A 20028-nucleotide genomic window follows, 5' to 3' on the forward strand; every position below is an offset into this window, starting at 1 on the left:
TGTAGGCTACTGCTTCCCGAAATTAATGATCCCAAGGGGCAGCTTTCAGTCGCTAGGCTACTTTATTTCAATTTAAACTGAACTGAAAGAAAAGCTGAATAACTGCAGAAACCTTTTCATAGCCAGAAAACGTTGCCTATTTTTTACATTACAAGTGTCTCGTGGCTCAGTCTAAATTCGCACGCATGTCTTGTCGGTCGGGGGGGTCGAACTATGCGCTCCCGTTTCGAGAGCCGACAGAACAGAAGCACCCATAGCTATTTGTGGGACGACAATCCTCTGAAGGGAACAGTGACGGCTATACACCAATGCGTGACAGGAATGAACGAATCAACAGATGGTTTTCGCGGACTCGCTCACTCTTCAGTTTAGGATGTCAGGTTATTAGTCCAAGGCTGATAGCCACCATCAATCAATGGGCTTTTCACTAATCCAGATGCCACGTCTCCAATTTAACATCTTAATGAATAGGGGTAACACATTATTTCAGCTCGCATCACCGATAAATTGGCCTAGATCACATTCTTACAAAAAAAGTGAAAAAGTGAAATTAGCCTACCGGTTAAGTCTTAGTGACACCTTTTTTGCAAACCACCGCTCAGACAAATTATGAAGAGGACAACACGAGTACCAAAAAAAAAAGTTTTATTGTGTTTTTTTTTCTTTCCACATCTCTGGAAACAATTACAATTTCAGTGCAGAACGGCCTAGTAAATACATACATACGGACACTTACGTCAGCACGTCCGCTTCGACGTGCTTACACACATTCACACGCGCTTACATATAAACGCACATACCTCAATAATCACTTTGTTCTATACAATTTTTTGTTTGTTTATTTTACAGGGCTCACACCTTGAAGATGAAGCATTGGTCAAAACAAAATCTGACAGACACACCACTTTAACCAGTAACTAGCACAACCATCTTAAAAAAAAAAAAAAAAAAAAAAAAAAAAATCTTTCAATCAGCAATGAACATTTACCATTTTTTCTCATCTCCACATAATCATTATCGTCTTCATCAACTGGCATTCTGAAGTTTCCAAACATCGATTTGTGACCAGAGGGAGGTATTTTGAGTACATGAGTGGGTGGCACGCCTGGGTAAGATAACTCACAGCAAGCAGTAGTAGTAGTAGTAGTAGTCCTCCTATAAAACGAGACCCCTGTCTTTGCCCTGCCAGGACAATTAAGATACAGGGCTCTTCTACTAGGAGGTTTACCACTTCCTCCGATTTAACTAACCCTGGGTTAAACTAACCCAGAGTTTTCACTAATCAAATGATTTAACTTACCCAGAGAGTTCACTAACCAAATGAGTTAACTAACCCAGAGAGTTAACTAACCCATGTACTTCAAACTCCCCCCTCCAGATAAGATCCAACTCCAGAACAGGGCTGGCCCAACTCAGGTATGACAGTGGGCCAGTTATGGGCCGGAACCGGTGCGACTGTGGGCCAGTTAAGGGCCGGATCCGGTGCGACTGTGGGCCAGTTAAGGGCCAGAACCGGTGTGACTGTGGGCCAGATAAGGGCCGGATCCGGTGCGACTATGGTCCGGATCAGGGCGAGTTAGCTGCGCTCTGGTATGGGTAGTGATGGGCATATATCCGTCCTGGACTTTACCCTCTGAGCAGAGGACTGGGTGTGAATGTGTGTGTGTGTGTGTGTGTATGTGTGTGTGTGTATACACAAGTGTATAGGGGTGTGTGGTGTGTAGGGGTTCAGGCCTTTTCTCTAATAAAGAGAGCTGTATCTCACTCTCACTGTGTGTGTGTGTGTGTGTGTGTGAGAGATGGGACAGAGGTTGTTAGGGTGGTGTTTAGCGGGCGCTGCTTTTCTCTGTGAACTTGGATTAGAGGAGGCGTTTCACACTGCGACATGCTCAGGGGTCAGGGCTCGCGACCCCCCCCATCGCACATGGCAGCTTGAGGAATGTCTGAGTGTGTGACCACACCGTCCCCACCCACCTGTTTCACACACACACACACACACACACACACACACACACACACACACACGCGCAAAGGACATGGCAGAGGTATGGATATGTCGTGTCTAATACACATGGGAAAATCACATTGCAGGTACAGTGATATGTGTCTTACTCATTCTTTACACACACACACACACACACACACGGTGGGGACGTAGCAGGAATAGCCTATGCAAGGCTGAGATGGACAGTTCTGTTGGGATGGGTTTGGGGTGGTGGGGGGCATTAGGGGAGGAGAGGGGGTACTTGGGGTCCTCCTGGGGGCATCAGGAGAGGAGAGGGGTACTTTGGGTCCACTTGGGGGCATTATGAGAGGGGATTATTTGTGCCTGCTGCCTCTCCTCTTCAGTGCAGCGTTACACTGGGGGCAGTACCACTTGCCCTTGGGGGCTTCCGTCAACCCCACACAGCCGTAATGGAACCACTCGATAGGACACTAGAGAGAGAGAGAGAGAGAGAGAGAGAGAGAGAGAGAGAGAGAGAGAGAGAGAGAGAGAGGGAGAGGGGAGGGAGGGAGAGAGAGAGAGAGAGAGAGATATGGAGATGGAGAAAGGGAGGGAGGGAGGGGGAGAGAGAGAGAGATGGAGAGAGGGAGGGAGAGAAAGGGAGAGATGGAGAAGGAGAGATGGAGGAAGAGAAAGGTTAGTGAAGTTTCTTTAGCATCTTTCGCTAAACACAGTGAAGTTACAACAGTGTGATGAATATGAAGGAGTGGTCTTACATCTGGGTTATCGCATCCCACCATTTCACCATAGGACACCTGCAAAACACCAAAGGCAGACTGGACGTCAGACACACACACTTCCTTGAAATACTTAGAAAACATTAAGGCCAGATTGGATATCTGACACACACACACACACACACAGCTGAGAGCTTTCTTAAAATACTTCAAAGAGAGTCTGTTCATCTAATCACAGTCTATTGCAACAAAACTGAATGACACACAGTGGCCTTTAGACCAAAATAGGTGTTGTTTGCCATCGCGTTTGCAGACATTCACACACGCACACGCACGCGCACACAAACATCGTCCTCCGGGTTGATTGGATCATTTTTTGCCCTCCATTTCAGATAAACTACAAAACTGGCACTGATTCTTCACCATGCATCTCTTTTGCAGAGAATCATTTAAAGCATGCACATATAGGCGCATACAAGACGCCAAGACGCGACGCCACACACACACACACACACACACACACACACACACACACACACACACACACACACACACACACACACACACACACTTTCTCCCTTCGTCTCCCTTTTCCTCGCTATTCCCAGTTCTATGACAGTACATCCAGCACTGCTTTTCTCTTTGATTTGACTGGCCTCTAGTGGTGTGAGCAGGGAACTACAGTACAGCTCAGTGTTTCCCACATAATTGAATTCTATTTATTATACACGTTAGTGTAGTTGGAACCCTACACACACACACACACACACTTGCGTTGTGTTGCTGCATGCCGGTGGGTCGTCCTGACGGTCGGGGGTGTGTACTATGGTGTGTATTATGGTGTGTGCTGTGGTGTGTACTAGGGTGTGTGCTGTGGTGTGTACTACGGTGTGTACTAGGGTGTGCTGTGGTGTGTACTAGGGTGTGTGTAGCCTTGAAGCATACCCATAGTTTGATTGGCGGGTGTCTTGCGTTGCTGCCCGTTGGTGCAACAGAAGAACATTTCTCAACTTTTTGACGGAGGCGACGGGAGCAAAGCAACGCAACCACAGTTCACTACGGCAACTGATGACATAAGCAACGCAACATACATGGTATCTGCACATTTTCCAAGTGCAAATTTAAAGACTTTTAAGACCTTTTCAAGACATCTTAATGGAAAAATTAAGACTATACCACGGCAAAAAGATACATACGACAACTTAAAATTGTTTTTTTTTTTTTTTCTACTAATTTTAACCCCCACCCAATTTTGGATGTCTACAGAAGTTACGAAATACATTTTGGTGAAAGAAAAATAATTGTGTGAATTACCTTCACAGCTATAAATGCCCAATTTTAGGGTCTGGGCTGCTTGCTTTTGAAGCTGGCTGTACATATCTGGTTGTGCTTACTGGCTGAGACTGACTGTTCTTCACCTGTATCTGTAATAGCCTATATTACTTGCCAAAGACATGTCCCATATACAGCACAGCAAATTAAAGTTAATCCACTACTATACATTTTGCATACCAGTTGTATCTAAACCAAAGCTTAACTGAAACATTGTAAAACCATTGTTTTGTTTTAAATTAATTAAGAGAGAGGTCCTCCTCGGATCCTGCTGAAAACTGCTGGTTTCATCTCAAGCACGCACGTATTATGAACGCACGTTTTTTATGTAGCCAGTCGCCAACAATCAAAAAAAATATGCGGTTATATTTCACAACTTTTGCGAAGTACGCCTACTGGGAAAGGCTGACAAGCAAGCTGCTGACAGATACTACAGGAATCATAACTTAGACAGATATTTTCTTCCCTTTCTTCCCTAGTCAGTCCGTGGTTCCTTCATAAATTGCGCAGCAAATTATTAGACGAGTGACAGAAGCACTGCGCATAATTTGACTAGCAGTCTTCGCGTCCATAGTTTGTAAAACCATGCTGCATCCGAACAAAGATTTTAGATACCCAGCGCAACTCCAAAAAGGAGGACAAATGAGCGTCCGGCTTGAGGCTGCACCGGACGGCAGACAGGGCTTTTAAAATCCATATGTCCGGCCTAAATTCAAACGTATGGCCACCCTATCGCTAACTGGCTTATCAACTTTCTCCCGCTCACGTAGGCTACCTGCATATCTCTCAGGCCTCGGCTACACCACGAAAACGTCAGGCATATTTGTACATATTATTACCGTTTTCACACCTTTAACCACACCCGTGAAAATCGTCTTCACTCTGCAACCACTACACTCCCTTGCGTAGCCTTATATAGTTACTTATACAATTGCGTTCGGATGGATGGAGACCTTTCACTCGCTCTCTTGCGCTCGCTCACTCGCTGGCGGTCCCATTCGCAAATTTAATACCTCCCTTTCGAAAATTCAAGATATCCCCGACAATTTAAGACTTTTTTAGGCCTTAAAAACAGAAAGTTGTATTTAAGACTTTTTAAGGATCCGCGGGAACCCTGAACATAACCACAATTCACTTGGGCAACGGATGACGTAAGCCCATGTAAAGTGAACGAGATGCGTTTCCAGAACTGCATTCAACACAAGCGTGTGTCGGCACCGTAAGTGTCGGCAACACTTTAAAATAGGCACTAGGTCATCACACCTCGTGTGCTGTCCATCAACGTAGCAATGTCCAAGCAGCGTCCGAACAAACAGAGTAGGATATTCCTTGTGCTGTGCGTTATGCAACCAAACCCAACCTGGCTGACCATGTGGTGTCAGTGCAGACAAACATGATCGTAGGTTGTAGGTTCACACACACACACACACACACCTGGTTGCAGATGCAGTATCAGGGTTCGATGTAGGTCCACTAACAAGACACACACACCTAGTTGCAGATGCCCCATTAGGACTCATTGGGGTAATAGGTCAACTACCAAACACACACATACACCTTGCAGATGCAGTATCAGGGCTCATTAGAGTTGTAGGTCCATTAACAACACACACATACACACACACACACACACACACACACACACACACACGGTTGCTGATGCTGAGGTCGGAGTTCATTGTGGCCATAGGTCCACTAACAAGCGCATGCACACACACACACAGTCAACCTGGCTGTTGGCGTCGGCCTCGGGTAGCACGGAAGCCTGCTGGACCAGCTCATGGTTGCAGATGCAGTATCAGGGTTCGTTGTAGAGCCACTAACAAGACACACACACACACTCACACACACACACCTGGTTGCAGATGCAGTATCGAGGTTCGTTGGGGTCATAGGTCCAGTCGACCTGGCTGTTGGCGTCGGCCTCAGGTAGCGCGGAGGCCTGCTGGACCAGCTCATGGGCCAGGGCAGAGGAGGAAGAGCACGACGACAGGGAGGAAGAGGAGGACGACGAAGACGACTGGTGGTTGGAAGACTTGTTGTTGCCTCTGTGAAAGGGGGTAGAGAGAGAGAGAAAGAAAGAAAGGGAGACAGAAGGAAAGAGAAAGACCAGTTGTTGAAAAGTTGGAGACAGATGTTTAAAGCACAACACACACACTTTCTCTGATGCGGTGACTGCTTTCTAACTTCCACACTAGTCAGACACAGAAACACACACACCCTCTCTGACACTCCGACTTTCTCACTAGTCTCACACAAACACTCACACTCTCAATATCTCTCTCTCTCTCTTACACACACAGTACACACACACACACACACACAGTAGTTTGACTGATGGGGGCTGTCTGGAATGGTGTCAAACATGGCAGCTGCCACCCGACACATTTTTACATGCTGTTAACTTTAGCAAGGGAACATGAGTGAGCAACTTGAGTGTGTGTGTGTGTGGGTGTGTATATATGTGAAAGAGGGTGTGTGTGTGTGTATGTGAAAGAGGGTGTGTGTGTGTGTGTATATATGTGAAAGAGGGTGTGTGTGTGTGTATGTGAAAGAGGGTGTGTGTGTGTGTGTGTGTATATGTGCGCGCGTGTGTGTATGTGCACCTGTGCCTGTGTGTGTGTGTGTGTGTGTGTGTGTGTGTGTGTGTACACCTGTGCGTCTATGGGAGAAATACATCAAGACACAAACAGAGGTATATTTAAAGATTCTATACTGTAACCACGGAAACAGAAACACAGACCCTCTCTCATCTCCGCTCTTGACATTTGAGGTAAGCAAGGCTCCCATACGGGAACCCACATGACTACATGTTAACAAACACAAACCAGTATCTCAGCAACAGAAACCGTGTAACAGAGAGGTCAGCAGTCCGTCAGTCAGTTGACCTCCAGACAGTTTTACAGACAACACATTTCTTAATGCTGGTTTATGGTTTCTGTTCTCATTTGGTCTAGTGGCTGGTGCTGTGCAACTCATTTGTGTGTGTGTGTGTGTGTGTGTGTGTGTGTGTGTGTGTATATGTGTGAGAGACGGTCTCTTACTTGGTCTTGCGGCCGCTGCCGCGTGACTCGGAGCTGTTGCTGGGCGTGAGGTTCTGTGTGAGGGTGGACGCGAGGGCGGAGCTTGAGTAGGCGTCGCCGCGGCCGACGGTGAAGTCCCGCCCCAGCTGGAAGTCGTTGTTCTTGATGGCCTCGTAACTCGCCTTCAGACTGGACGTTCGCCGACCCTCCTTCATCTGGACACACACACACACACAGATAGAAACAATTAAGTCAGGCATATACAACGGTACAAAGCCGTGAAACCATGGTGATAAGTGCCAGCTCCTGCCCCAAGGCCTGCTGGAAGGGATGTCCACACGCACACGCACACTCTACCTGAGCGGTGGCCTGGACGGCCTGCGCGGCTGCCATGGTGATGGCGCCGGCTCCTGCCCCAGGGCCTGCTGGGAGGGCGGTGAGGTTGTAGGAGCTCAGCGGCTGAGACGAGTTCACGCTGTACACACTGTTGGCCGCCGCCACCGCCGCCGCCGCCGACACACTGTTGCCACGACAACCTGTGGGAGAAAACATGCGGTGTATGTGGGAGGGGACTTTAATGCTTTAATGAATGTAGAGGTTCTATGTGTAATCAAGTTAGAGAGAAGGTGTTTGTGTGTGTCTGTGAGTGTGTGTGTGTGTCTGTGAGTGTCTGTGTGCGCGTGTGTGTCTGTGTGCGCGTGTGTGTCTGTGTGCGCGTGTGTGTCTGTGTGCGCGTGTGTGTCTGTGTGCGCGTGTGTGTCTGTGTGCGCGTGTGTGTCTGTGTCTGTGTGCGTGTGTGTCTGTGTGCGCGCGTACCTGGAGTGTTTTCCTTGGAGGCATCTGACGTAAGTGTGGACAGAAGGGCCTCGGACTTGAACTTCTTTTCTGGCACGTGTTCCGTTGTATGGTGAGCCGGCGTTGTGTACTTGCGCTCTGATGGGTAACACACACACACGCACGTTGTAGTCATCACTGGCATTTCCAAAAGCGGACTTGATCCACTGCTCATTTTGAGATGGCAGCAGAAACCCAGTGAATGTGCGAAAGATGCTGCGATGTCAGGAGGACTCGGCCTCGATCCGTTCGGTCAGACCTCAGACAGTTTATTTGTTACCAGATAGAGCCATACCAGTCCGTCACAAAGCATTACAGTGTTTTACACAAATAAACATTGTAGCAACATAGCAACAGATGGAGGTTGGACACAGTCATTTCCTGTGTATTAGCCGCATTGTGTATGAGCCGCAGGACAGTATTTTGTGCAAGTTAAAAGAAACAAAACCATATTAATACCATATTAACTGCCCCCGTGTGCTAACCTCATAGCTGAAGAAATTTTGCAAAATCAATGTATAAGCCGCGGCTAATAGTTGTGAAATTACGGTATTGTTCCAACAACTGATTTAATGAGATTTTAATAGATCAGAACTAGTAATAACCAGTGCATGTTTACCATAGTAACCAGTAATAATAAAAACAGTAATAACCAGTGCATGTTTACCATAGTAACCAGTAATAATAATAACAACAGGAATAACCAGTGCATGTTTACGGTAGTAATCAGTAATAATAATAACAGTGCATGTTTACCATAGTAACCAGTAATAATAATAACAGTAATAACAGTGCATGTTTACGGGACTCATTTGCTCTTACTGGCCGCAGCCATCTTGGATGTTCTAAGTAGGAATATGACTTCAACTTCCTACTGGTACAAATGAAATACACCAACATAGAGACAAAACAAACAGAAGAACAGGAAGAGGTGGGGCTTACTCTCCACGGTGGCGTGTGAATGGACGTGGTGGTTATTGACAGGCTGAGAGGGACTGTCCATCTCCAGCGATCCTGTCAACAGAGGGGGGGTATGGTTATAACACTGTGCTGCCTTGGCAACTAGAAACTTTAATAATGGGCATATGCTATTCATCATACAGGGGAGGGAAAAAACACACACACACACACACACAACACACACCTTCTTTCTGACTCCCTTATACACACACATATATTTTCTTTCTTACTCCCTTTCCCACACACACACACAAACATTCTTTCCTACTCCCTTACACACCCACCCACACACACAATTTATTTTTTACTCCCTTACTCCACACACACACACACACACACACACACACCCCTCCACACACACACACGGGAGAGGTCGTCTCTATTGCCAACTCACGATCACTGTAACCGAGTGCTTTTCCAAAACCGCATGGCATTACTTCCCCCTTCCACTGCATCAGCCAAATGACTATGCAACTTACAGGGAAACTAATCGTGCGTTCTATTTCTTACGAGTAGTAAGATGACCGAAAAACAAGAAATTACGTGAAATGTGACGGCACCCATCAAAAAAAAAAAAAAAAAAGTCGTTGGACAAGAAGCAGTCTTGTACAAATCAGAGGAACCTCAGTTCACGGTGAGTTCTGACGACTTCAAAGACCATTTCACAAGTTACGGGTTGTCACGAGCCGTCAGCACGTACAAATGGAACAAACGATAACTCATGTATTCAGCCCAGGACTGGTCCACTCAAAAGTCCAGTGCATATCTGTGTTGTGTCGAGAGCCATAGAACGCCCACAGGACCTGCTCTACGCATAAAGACCTCAGAAGGGTCTAATTGTGCATGTTTACATTTGATTTAAGAATGCGTCCTGGGTGATCCGATCACAAGGGGTCAGCTGAGAAACGTTGCTGTTTACACATGTAAACAAAGTGTACAGCCAGAGATGTTGCTGTATGACCACCTGTGTTTAGATCCCGCTACTGCTAACATCACATTCATGAGAACTCTCATTGTCCAGGATGCATCAGAATGCATTAGCGTTTACACGACTAAAGACACCTGGTCAAATGCGTCTTGGACCAACTTCACAAGTGGTTTGAGTGATCGGATAACAACACATCTAGCTGATTGTTTGCAACAGTATTTAGATCCAATTCATTTAGACCCAAGATGCATTTTAAAAACAAATGTAAACACGTTGAAACAAATGTAAACATACAGACAAATGTAAACGGGTACAACCAAATGTAAACACATACAAACAAATGTAAACAGGTACCTCCGATCTAGAATTCTTTGAGAGAGTTCTAGAACGGAGGGTGGTCAGGTTTGGAGAGTATCTAGGAGACGAGACTCACGTCGTTCCAGGATCTCTGTGATTCCGGCGTTGTCGGCCTCCAGCTCCATCTTGAACTTGGCCAGCTCTTGGTCCAGCTTGCGTAGGTGACGATCCACCTGGACACAAAAAAACTAAACGTCATTTTCCACAGAAAAATCATTCGTACATAAGTCATTTTCCACAAGGAATTTGTCCATAAGCATCAGGCTAACTGTTACTGAACTAGAACTAGAATGACAAATCATTAGTGTGTCCACTTAGACATAATGTATGTATAGTACAGAGGATATAGACTGCCTTACTAAAGTCTGCTGGTGAGGAAGAAGAGTTCCACAACGATTGCGTATTTCCGGTCAAAAATACGGAAGTTGTGTGAAAGGTCTATAGACTATAGCTCTATTATGCAGCTCATTCAACATCACATGAGCGTATAACCTGTCGCTGTGGTCTCAGCTAGTGAACACATATAATATGTTATAACCTATAATAATGTGTGAGACATACTTAATAATCATTAGCCATAAGTCGTTGTGCCTTGCCATTTTGTTTTGACCCAAAAAGGTTGTGAACCACTGCACTACAACACACAAACCACAATGTCATCTACTCTACATGAAACACAGACGTCCATCTGAACCCAAAAGACACGCCATATACCTTACGTAGATATGAACAACTATTCAACATTCATAAATACATAACTTTCTAATTCCTCCAATTCAATAGAGGACATATTTATTTTGTCAGGATCATTTTCAGTATAACACAGCTAAGACACATGCTATATTAGCACATATGACCAATGGCTGTAACCCTATTAACTCAACCTATTCTTGCACTGATATAGTTTTTTATATTATGATATAGTTTTTTATATTACCTTGTCTACATTATTCTCTTATATGTCCATATTTATTTTATGCTGGTCTCTAGACTTTATTCTTGCACTGCTGCACTGTTGGACTTACTTATTGCACCTTCACCATGACACTCATTCTCTTAGAGCACCTTACCATGCACACAGAATTACAATTACAGGCTCTGCAAGCGCCTCATGCTTGATCATCCTTAAGTACACTATGTGGACTTTTTTATTTAGTTTATATAGATATTTAGTATTTAAGTATTTTCTTATCTTAGCATGTTGTGTGAGATGTCTGTATGCTACTGAGACCTTGAATTTCCCCTCGGGGATCACTAAAGTATCTATCTATCTATCTATCTATCTATCTATCTATCTATCTATCTATCTATCTCTCTCTATCTATCTATCTATGAGCCCGTTCCATTCATTTGACATTGCTCCACTGCCACCTAGTGGTTAATCCTGAAACTGCATAAACAGCTTCCCGCCAATGCACTTTGCCGTAATGGGAGTATCAACTTAACTCATTACAAGACAGGACATTATTTAGCAATTAGACTTATGTGTAATGTTATTAATAACATCTGACTCTGGCTCAGAGTGTGCCTTCATTTAGTGGAGATTCTCACACAACAGGACATTAAGCATTTGATGGGGATATTGTGTTCAGCCTGGGAATTATAGCTCTTCATACACTTTAACACATCAGGATTTATAGTATATTTCTAGTTGACCAACTGGAATCTTCTGCCTGGAGTCACAAGACATGAGATAACCTGAAGAAGGTCTAAAGACCAAAATGTGGTTTACAATAAATTTGGCATTGCTCACGAAAAAGACAGTGTGCAAAGTCTTTCTAGTTCCATGGAAATCACGAGACAAAAGACAATACGTTCTGTTCAAGGAATAAAGGGGAAAAAATTACCAGTTTGAAGTTGTGAAGATGGACAATTTCATAAACATTTGCCCCGAGCATGAATAACTGTGGGCTTATGCTGCGTTCCATTTGTACTCGTAAGCCGTTTTCCCAGATACAAGTAGGAAGGTTGAAAAGGAACATACAACTGAATATGAAAGTCTTCACTATGACATGACACTCACCAGATCGTATATCTGATTGGCCAGCTGGACTTTCTCATCTGCATCCTCTAGCGCCTTGTAATAGTCCTGAGGCCAAAGGAAGTCATCTCATAAGAATGTCAACAAACAACACAGAGTGGGAGGATTGCTCATGTAAACATACTTTCTGTACAGTGTGTAGACACATCTTGACATTTGCTTGGACACTACGTGCGGTTTATAAAAGCGCCAAATAATGCCTACATTTTGTCCATCATTTGACTTTTCTGAATGTTTAAATCTTTTTTTTTTTTACTTGTTTTATTTAAATGTGCCTTTGTTTACATGCACTGTGCTGTTGTGACGGTCAAATGTCCTTCGTAATAAAGTATTTTTCATCTTATTTCTTGCTACTCACAAATCACAGCCATTCATGACAAAGTGATGGGATGCTAGACCATATGACCTTGTCAAATACTAGGATATATCTATGACATAAATAAGAGCACAACACATTTGTAGATCTTTGCTTGCACAGGATACTTGGTGCCAATGCCTGAATTCACTTGTATTCAGGAGCATCTCAATAATATGAGTACAATCAGACACAATGATCAGTAAAAAAAAAAGTTTAGCACCTTACTTTCTTTCACCCACTAAACTTCAATTCAGTGATTTTGTCCCAGTTAAGAAACAGCACAAACACCTCTTCCTGAACCCCCACCCCAACAGGTGATTGGCTGGTTACCTTTTTAATGACTTCCATCTGTTCCTCCCTCCACTCAGGCTTATTCTTTTTGGCGTTGATGAAGAACTCATTCACACGTTGCTCCAACTGGTCCATAGCGTCTGACAGAAAGACGCACAGTTAGCTAAGACCTAGCTAAGATACCAGGCCATACTAAGATACTCAAGCCATGTTAACCATACTCGGGTATGTTAATGGAATATTATATGTAGGTGTGTGTGTGCCTATGTTGATAGTCTCTTCTTGCTCCCAAAGCTTACGCTAAACTCACTTGCCAGCTATGAAAACAAAATATATTATTTAATACAACATAGGACCAATGTGCTTTTATACAGACTGAGAAGTCGGTTTGTGTGTACACAATTATGTTAGGGCATCAGTAAGTTAACGTCACTAGTAAATGGTAAACAAACCAGCCCCCGGGTGCCAGAATCAACACCCACAAGAGAGACAAAGAGATGCCGGTTGCTTACTTAACAGCCTACAACATACCGTTAGCAAATTGGTAACGCAGAGTTCGTTATTTGGGTACAGTGCGTAAGATTTATTCATATTTTCGCTCAAGTTGTAAAGGACACTACTATAGTGGGTTTAACCTTCACATTTTCAGTCCTGCATCACCTTATGCACACTGACGAAAGTTCATGATAAGTTCAGCGGATACCTTGCAACCACTAAGGGTCTTTTAGTTATGGTATGAACGGCAGCCAAGTTACTCATTAAGATCATGTATTGATCAACGTGCTTCTTAAAATGCTATGATAAAACTTGCAACTTAAACCAGTTTTGTATTAAGGGCATTGCTTTAAGTGATTGTGTTTGGATGCGGTCACGTTGTAGCAATGCCTACTCTGCACTTGGAGGTCCATCTCTCTCATTTCCGTAAACCTGTCGCGGAGATCCATGGGTAGCTGCTCGATCACTGCCAGAGAGAAGAAAAAGCCAAATCACTGGCTAGCACGGCTAGCAAGTAGCCTGAGCGCGAGCTCACGTTAATTAAGCCCATCTGGAGCATGGATTGCACCAACGACGGCATCAGTGCATGTAAAAATAAACATACTTACTTTCGAGGTAGTCCTCTAAATACAGCATTTTGGTAGATTGGTGGTTTCACGTGTAATAAGAAAGGAATTGTGATCTTCAATATGGCGCCGTCAGTCACTGAATGCCGAAGGAAAAAATATTTTTCTGAGGTCAGTGACGTAGACGGCGTGAGTTTGGATTGGACAACGGCTGCGCAGAAGCTCATTCATGATTAGCCATGCATTCTGGGACTTGTAGTCCACCGCTTGGATGGCTGCTTTGAAATGGATTTCTAGCATTCAATTTTACATACTATAAGCATTACGAAGCAACTCACAATTAGTATTCTTTATTCAACTAATAATAATAATAAAGTCACGCTGCCTCTCCTTTAGAAACACACAATGTGGATATGCTATCACAATGTAAGATATAATTAAAAAGGCTATTTCAAGTAGGCCTAAATTTGTTCTCAGGCACACAATTTGCATTTGCTCATTGTGGGTCGTCACCTGCATATATTCATGATCTCTCTCTCTCTTTCTTTCTTTCTTTCTTTCCTTCTCTCTCTCTCACACACACACACACACACACACACACACATAGACACTTAGCCTAACGAGGTAGGCTAAGAATAAGCCATGAAGTCATTCTCTAAAAATATATATATATACATCGTAACACCCCCAATTATCACCACTTTTGTTCAGAAATTCCGAATTTCAAAATAACATTTACTAAATGAACCTTATTTTTTTCAGTAGCCATAGGTGTGAAGATTTGAACAAAATCTGGTTTGGTTCTTAACGGGAGCATTTACTGCCTGAAATATCCGATTTTGCACGCTCGGAGTTATAGTGCTGGCCTGATGGGTCACCTATTTACGCCGTTTCAATGGCAGAAATTAAAATTCCACTGGAGCTCCAAGCGGATGTATACACGCAGCCTTACAACACTGTTTACAGCTATTCGAGTCACGGTAAAATGTCATTTTTGTTTCCACTAACATGTGGTACATAGCTAATTTAGATAAACCTATGGTGTGGGTGCTTGCGTTAGGAATCCGCTGTCTTGGTTTGTATAGAAATGGATATTAAGTGGCAAGACGGCGGAAATACGGGACCGACGGTAATAGGGGGAGTTCCTTGTGTTTAGCCTCCACTACAGCCCGTTGTAGGCTAATGCATCACTTGGGCCAAATTGATGTTTAACTAACCTAACTACAGGCTTGGGCTTGGCCAGAAGGGGGCAGCAGAAATGATTAACCATCATTAACCAGCAGCAGGTTAACGGGCAACTTGCTGCAATGCAAACATCTCCATATGGGCCTAATGGCAACATAGGGAAATTAAACATCCATAGGCCTAGTGGCAACACAGGGAAATTAAACACCTTTAGACCTAGTGGCAACATAGGGAAAATAAACACCCATATAGGCCCCTAGGGAAATTAAACACCTATAGGCCTAGTGGCAGCACAGGGAAATTAAATACCTAGACCTAGCCCTGGACCAACAGAATTATCAGAACATCGTTGACTGTCAACAGAGATAACAAACAACCTAAACTGTTAGGATTTTCTCGTGTTGAAACACCTAGACAAACTTAGCCTTGGGCACGCACACGCACACTCCCTCGGTTTTGACCTCTTGAACCGATGTATGCTATCTCCTGGAGGCGGATATCTGCATTCCCGACCTCCATCAGAAAGGGCCTCCCACCCTTTCAGTATTAGGCTAATGCGGTTGCCCATATAATTAGCTACGCTCGTCTCTAGGACCCTGAGGCACCGTCCGGTCCGCATGACACAGAGCAGGCTGCGCGTTAAGTTACCGAAACTCCTTACATGCAGAAGTTCAGTGTGACAGCCCCTCAAACTTCTCTCCGCGTTTGCAACATATGCCATTAACCTACATGGGACAGAAGTATTGCTGAACGACGGGGTGGGTGTACGACTGACAGGAGGAACTTTTTTGAATGAGTTGTCCGAGTTGTCTTTTTTAAATGTGATTTACGCATCTGAATTTGCCGCTGCCGTGCGCGAGATGTTTGGATTTCCTCTCGTGGACGAAGTTTTGTTTGGACAGTTATGATCTCCCCTTCTGATAGGAATCAACTTGTTAAACCTAAATTGTGGTAGTAGCACATGTTATGCGCAAAGCAGAAGACGAAAGTTTTGGGAATTGTCTTTTGGGTTCTGTTTTCTATACTCGCCTAAGTGAGTGATGATTGATTCGGATGTGTCAGCACCGCCGAGCGCTCATCCGCGCAGTCCATCGTCCTGAAGGTCGACAAAGTAAGAAACCACCTGTTGCGAATGCTTTCAAAAACTTCCCACGGATATAACATGCCCAAAGGAGACTGCCACTCGAGAAAATATATACATATGGTAGTGTAAATAAATGGTATGTATAATCCAATTTCACAGATGCATTTCAAAATTTGAACTCAGTTTTCTTTTTGTTTACTCTGAATAATATTTCGTCGACTTTTTCCGTAGTGGATTATGTTGCCATGGTGGCAAGAGTTAAAATGAGGAGTCTTGACCAACAGTTGGTGCTCTCAGAATGGCTCGTGAGGATTCGGTAAAATGCTTGCGCTGCCTGCTCTACGCTCTCAATTTACTCTTCTGGGTAAGCAAAGCACGGCTCCCGAAGCAGGTGGTCGGGACGAGCGGGCGCTCACGTTACAAACTGCCACCAACTCTACCCTCCACCACACACTCTCTGACTGAAAGCGTGCTTCCAAGACGTTGTGTGACGGTTACGAGAGGGGTTTGGGGCACCCCACACAAATGACCAGTCCACTAACAAGCGCGAGCACCAGCCGTATCGCCCGGCATGAGGCGCGGGTTATCCAATACCGTTTCCATGCGGAGCATGCCCAAAAGGCTGTTTAAGATTCTTTGCTATTTACAGGAAATTAAACATGACAAATTAAACAAGGCCCTTGGTTGGCATTTTAGGCAACGGAATGCAAACGTTATGCAAACTACTGTAGCAGTGCCACCGTGACCAATCGGCCAACTATTTAGCATTCACCTCATGCCAAAGATATAGTATTTTAGATTTATTATGATCTGTCCAATCACCTTTAACTGTGTCATTGAATATGATGTGTAACAGGATGTAAACACACACACACACACAACGTTACTGAAAATAGCTGACCACTATCCAGTTGACTATCTCTGTTGCTAGATATGAAACACAGCAGACGAACCAACTGTTCTTTTTTTTACAGTATTGCTGTGTACCAACAGACCTATCCCCCCCTCTCTCTCTCTGCCTCTCTCCCCCCCTCTTTCTCTGTCTCTGGTAGCTGATGGCCGTCTGTGTGCTGGGTGTGGCGGCCTGGCTCAGAGATTACCTGAACACTGTGCTTACTCTGACTGCAGACACCAGGTGAGTGACAGCCAGCAGGTGTGTGTGAGCTGAGGAGGAGATGCACGTAATCTCTCACACACACACACACACACACACACAGACACATACACAAGCATGTCATTTGTCACATGATGCAGGGAGCCTAGAGATCAGCAACCATACTCTCAACAGCAGATGTACTCCTGGACTGTGTTGTGGTCTTTTACCAATCTGAGATTGTGTGTGTGTGTGTATGTGTGTGTGTGTGTGTGTGTGTGTGTGTGTGTGTGTGTGTGTGTGAGAGAGAGAGTGGAACTGAATGCTGCAGAGTCTCACTGCTCTCAGGGTCCCGTAGCTGTAAAGCTGTCAGATGCTCTGCGTAAACATGGGCATAATGAGCCTGGCTTCCCTCTTACTGCTGCAGCTCATAGCGGCCTGCACTGTGTGTGTGTGTGTGTGTCTGTGTGTCTGTGTGTCTGTGTGTGTGTGTGTGTATGTGTTTGTGTGTGTGCGCGTGTGTATTTGTGTGCTGGGCTGAAGCTTTCCTAGTGTGTGTGTGTGTGTGTGTGTGTGTGTGTGTGTGCTGGGGTGAATCATTGCTAAAGTGTTTGTGTGTGCACGCAGGGCAGTATGGCTAAGGTGTGTGTGTGTGTGTGTGTGTGTGTGTGTGTGTGTGTGTGTGTGTGTGTGTGTGTGTGTGTGTGTGTAAGAAAGAGAATGTATCTGCGTTTGTTTGCAGGGCTAAAACATTGCTAAGGTGTTTGTGTACATGTCAGACAGTTTTGCTGAGGTGTGTGTATGTATAAGCCAGCTTTGCCAGGGTGTGTGTGTGTGTGTGTGTGTGTGTGTGTGTGTGTGTGTGTGTGTGTGTGTAAACCAGCTTTGCCAGGGTGTGTGTGTGTGTATAAGCCAGCTTCACCAGGGTGTGTGTGTTGGCAGGGATGTTTGTGTGTGTGTGTGTGTGTGTGTGTGTGTATGTGTGTGCATGGTGCTTACATAATGTGTGTGTGCAGTATTCTTATACAATATGTGTATTCCATTTGTGCATTGTCTGTGTATTTTCTTCTAAATAATAGCATGTTTAATTGATATGTTTGTATCTCTGTGAGGACATGTTTGTATCTGTGTGTACATGCAGTGTGTGCATGTTGAGATCTGAGAGTATGTGGTTGAGTGTATGCGTGTGTGTGTGTGTGTGTGTGTGTGTGTGTGTGTGTGTGTCTGTGTCTGTGTGTGTGTGTGCCTGTGTGTGTCTGTGTGTGCCTGTGTGTGTCTGTGTGTGTGTGTGTGTGTGTGTGTGTGTGTGTGTGTGTGTGTGTGGTTTCTCACCTCTGTCTGCACCAAATGGGCAGTGAACTCATCAGTGACTCCATCAGTGCAGCACTTTTCTCCATCAGCCCAGAGCCTGGAGGAGGAGGGCCTCTGGGAGAGAGAGAGAGAGAGAGAGAGAGAGAGAGAGAGAGAGAGAGATAGAGAGAGAGAGAAGGCAGGGGGAGAGAGAGCATGTGTGTGTCTGTGTGTGTGTGTGTGTTTATGAGCGTGTGAGAGAGAGGGAGGGTGAGATTCAGGGGGCATGGTAATATGGTCTAAATTACAAATTAATAAATACATCTCACTAGTGAAAAAAAAATACTCAGAAATGTGGTTTAAAATCAACAAACAACTTACCCAAACAACCAAATATATATTTGTTTGTGCTGTGTACACCATCCTCTGAACCTCCCTACTAGAATGAAGAGATCTTTGACACCATAAACCACCAAATCAGCCACTTCCAGGCCCAGGGAAGTGTATTGATCTGTGGAGAGATGACAGGATCCCTTCCTGACTGTACAGCAGAACACTTACACATTCGGGCAGAGCTTGCCACAATATGCGGTTAACTTCAGCTCTGACACTCAAATAAACAAAAATGGGAAACTACTTACAGAACTCTGCCGAAGCCTGGGCCTGTGTCTTGTCAATGGTAGGGTGAGCGGGGAAGATACACCTACAGTACAGTTCACCTCTTGGCTGCTCAATTGTTGACTATATGAGAACAAACTTAGACCTGTCCACATTTATCAGGGCATTCACGGTCAAGCCACCAACATCTCTGTCAGACCACAGCCAAATTACTGGACAGTAAAATCAGAGACTTTCTAATGTGGAGACATTACTCCATAGAAATGCATGGGGCTAGTTTGTCACGCCAATATGGCCGTTGTCTACACATATCCCACCCCTTCCTCGGCAAAACGTCGACATGTGAATACATTGAGCCAATCATGTGGTGTGATGTGAATAGATTGAGCCAATCATATGGTGTGTTGTGAATACATTGAGCCAATCATATGGTGTGTTGTGAAGACATCGTGCCAATCATGTGTTGTGATCTCGCCGCTGGAGAAAAGATTGGTGTCGTGAAGCCATGAAGCCGCAGTTCGACCCAAAGACTGTGCCCGATGAGTGCCCATAAAACGTTGGTATATGGCCGCCGAGTGGAGGGACTTGCCTAAAAGGACTTTGGTAAAATAGATTCACAGAGAGAGGGAGGGACCGTGAAATAGACAGATCCACAGAGAGAGAGGGAGAGAAATAGACAGATTCACCAAGAGAGAGAGAGAGAGAGACAGTGAAATAGACAGATCCACAGAGACAGAGGGAGAGAGAGATGTGAAGATGGATTCATGAAGAGAGACACAGAGGACGAGTGAGAGACAGACTGTGGAAGGTTTGGCTTCTGGTGGACTCACCTCATCATTAACTCATCACTGGTGTTGAACTGCAGTACTAACCACAGACTGGCAGTCAGGG

The 20028-nt window shown here is 44.7% G+C and overlaps 2 protein-coding genes across 2 annotated transcripts in view; one reads left to right on the forward strand and one right to left on the reverse strand.

Moving 5' to 3' along the window:
* Positions 1-628: 628 nt before the first annotated feature.
* Positions 629-14039, reverse strand: ing3 (inhibitor of growth family, member 3). Its single transcript, XM_048268329.1, has 12 exons — positions 13910-14039; positions 13696-13767; positions 12846-12946; positions 12140-12205; positions 10193-10289; positions 8814-8885; positions 7854-7970; positions 7395-7573; positions 7059-7252; positions 5870-6062; positions 2722-2760; positions 629-2436 (listed from the first exon to the last, which is right to left on the reverse strand). The coding sequence occupies exons 1-12, from the start codon at positions 13935-13937 to the stop codon at positions 2320-2322; spliced, it is 1275 nt and encodes a 424-aa protein (XP_048124286.1). The 5' UTR covers positions 13938-14039; the 3' UTR covers positions 629-2319.
* Positions 14040-15721: 1682 nt separating this feature from the next.
* The window catches only part of tspan12 (tetraspanin 12), a 26202-nt gene continuing 21895 nt past the window's right edge, over positions 15722-20028 (forward strand). Inside the window, exons 1-3 of the mRNA XM_048268330.1 lie at positions 15722-16272; positions 16368-16500; positions 17189-17271. Coding sequence (XP_048124287.1) covers positions 16435-16500; positions 17189-17271 — 149 coding nt within the window. The 5' untranslated portion in view covers positions 15722-16272; positions 16368-16434. The remainder of the gene's footprint in view (positions 16273-16367; positions 16501-17188; positions 17272-20028) is intronic.

Source organism: Alosa alosa, chromosome 17, assembly GCF_017589495.1.
Source record: "Alosa alosa isolate M-15738 ecotype Scorff River chromosome 17, AALO_Geno_1.1, whole genome shotgun sequence".
Taxonomy (NCBI): domain Eukaryota; kingdom Metazoa; phylum Chordata; class Actinopteri; order Clupeiformes; family Clupeidae; genus Alosa; species Alosa alosa.

What these genes read in the sequence shown, in the direction of transcription:
- ing3 (XM_048268329.1), bottom strand. Translation starts at nt 13,937, where the DNA reads ATGCTGTATTTAGAGGACTACCTCGAAA. An exon ending in CCAATCAGATATACGATCTG is followed by an intron (nt 10,290 to 12,139) that starts GTGAGTGTCATG and finishes TTTTGTGTCCAG; the next exon opens with GTGGATCGTCACCTACGCAA. An exon ending in GATACTGCATCTGCAACCAG is followed by an intron (nt 2,761 to 5,869) that starts GTGTGTGTGTGT and finishes GGTGTTTTGCAG; the next exon opens with GTGTCCTATGGTGAAATGGT.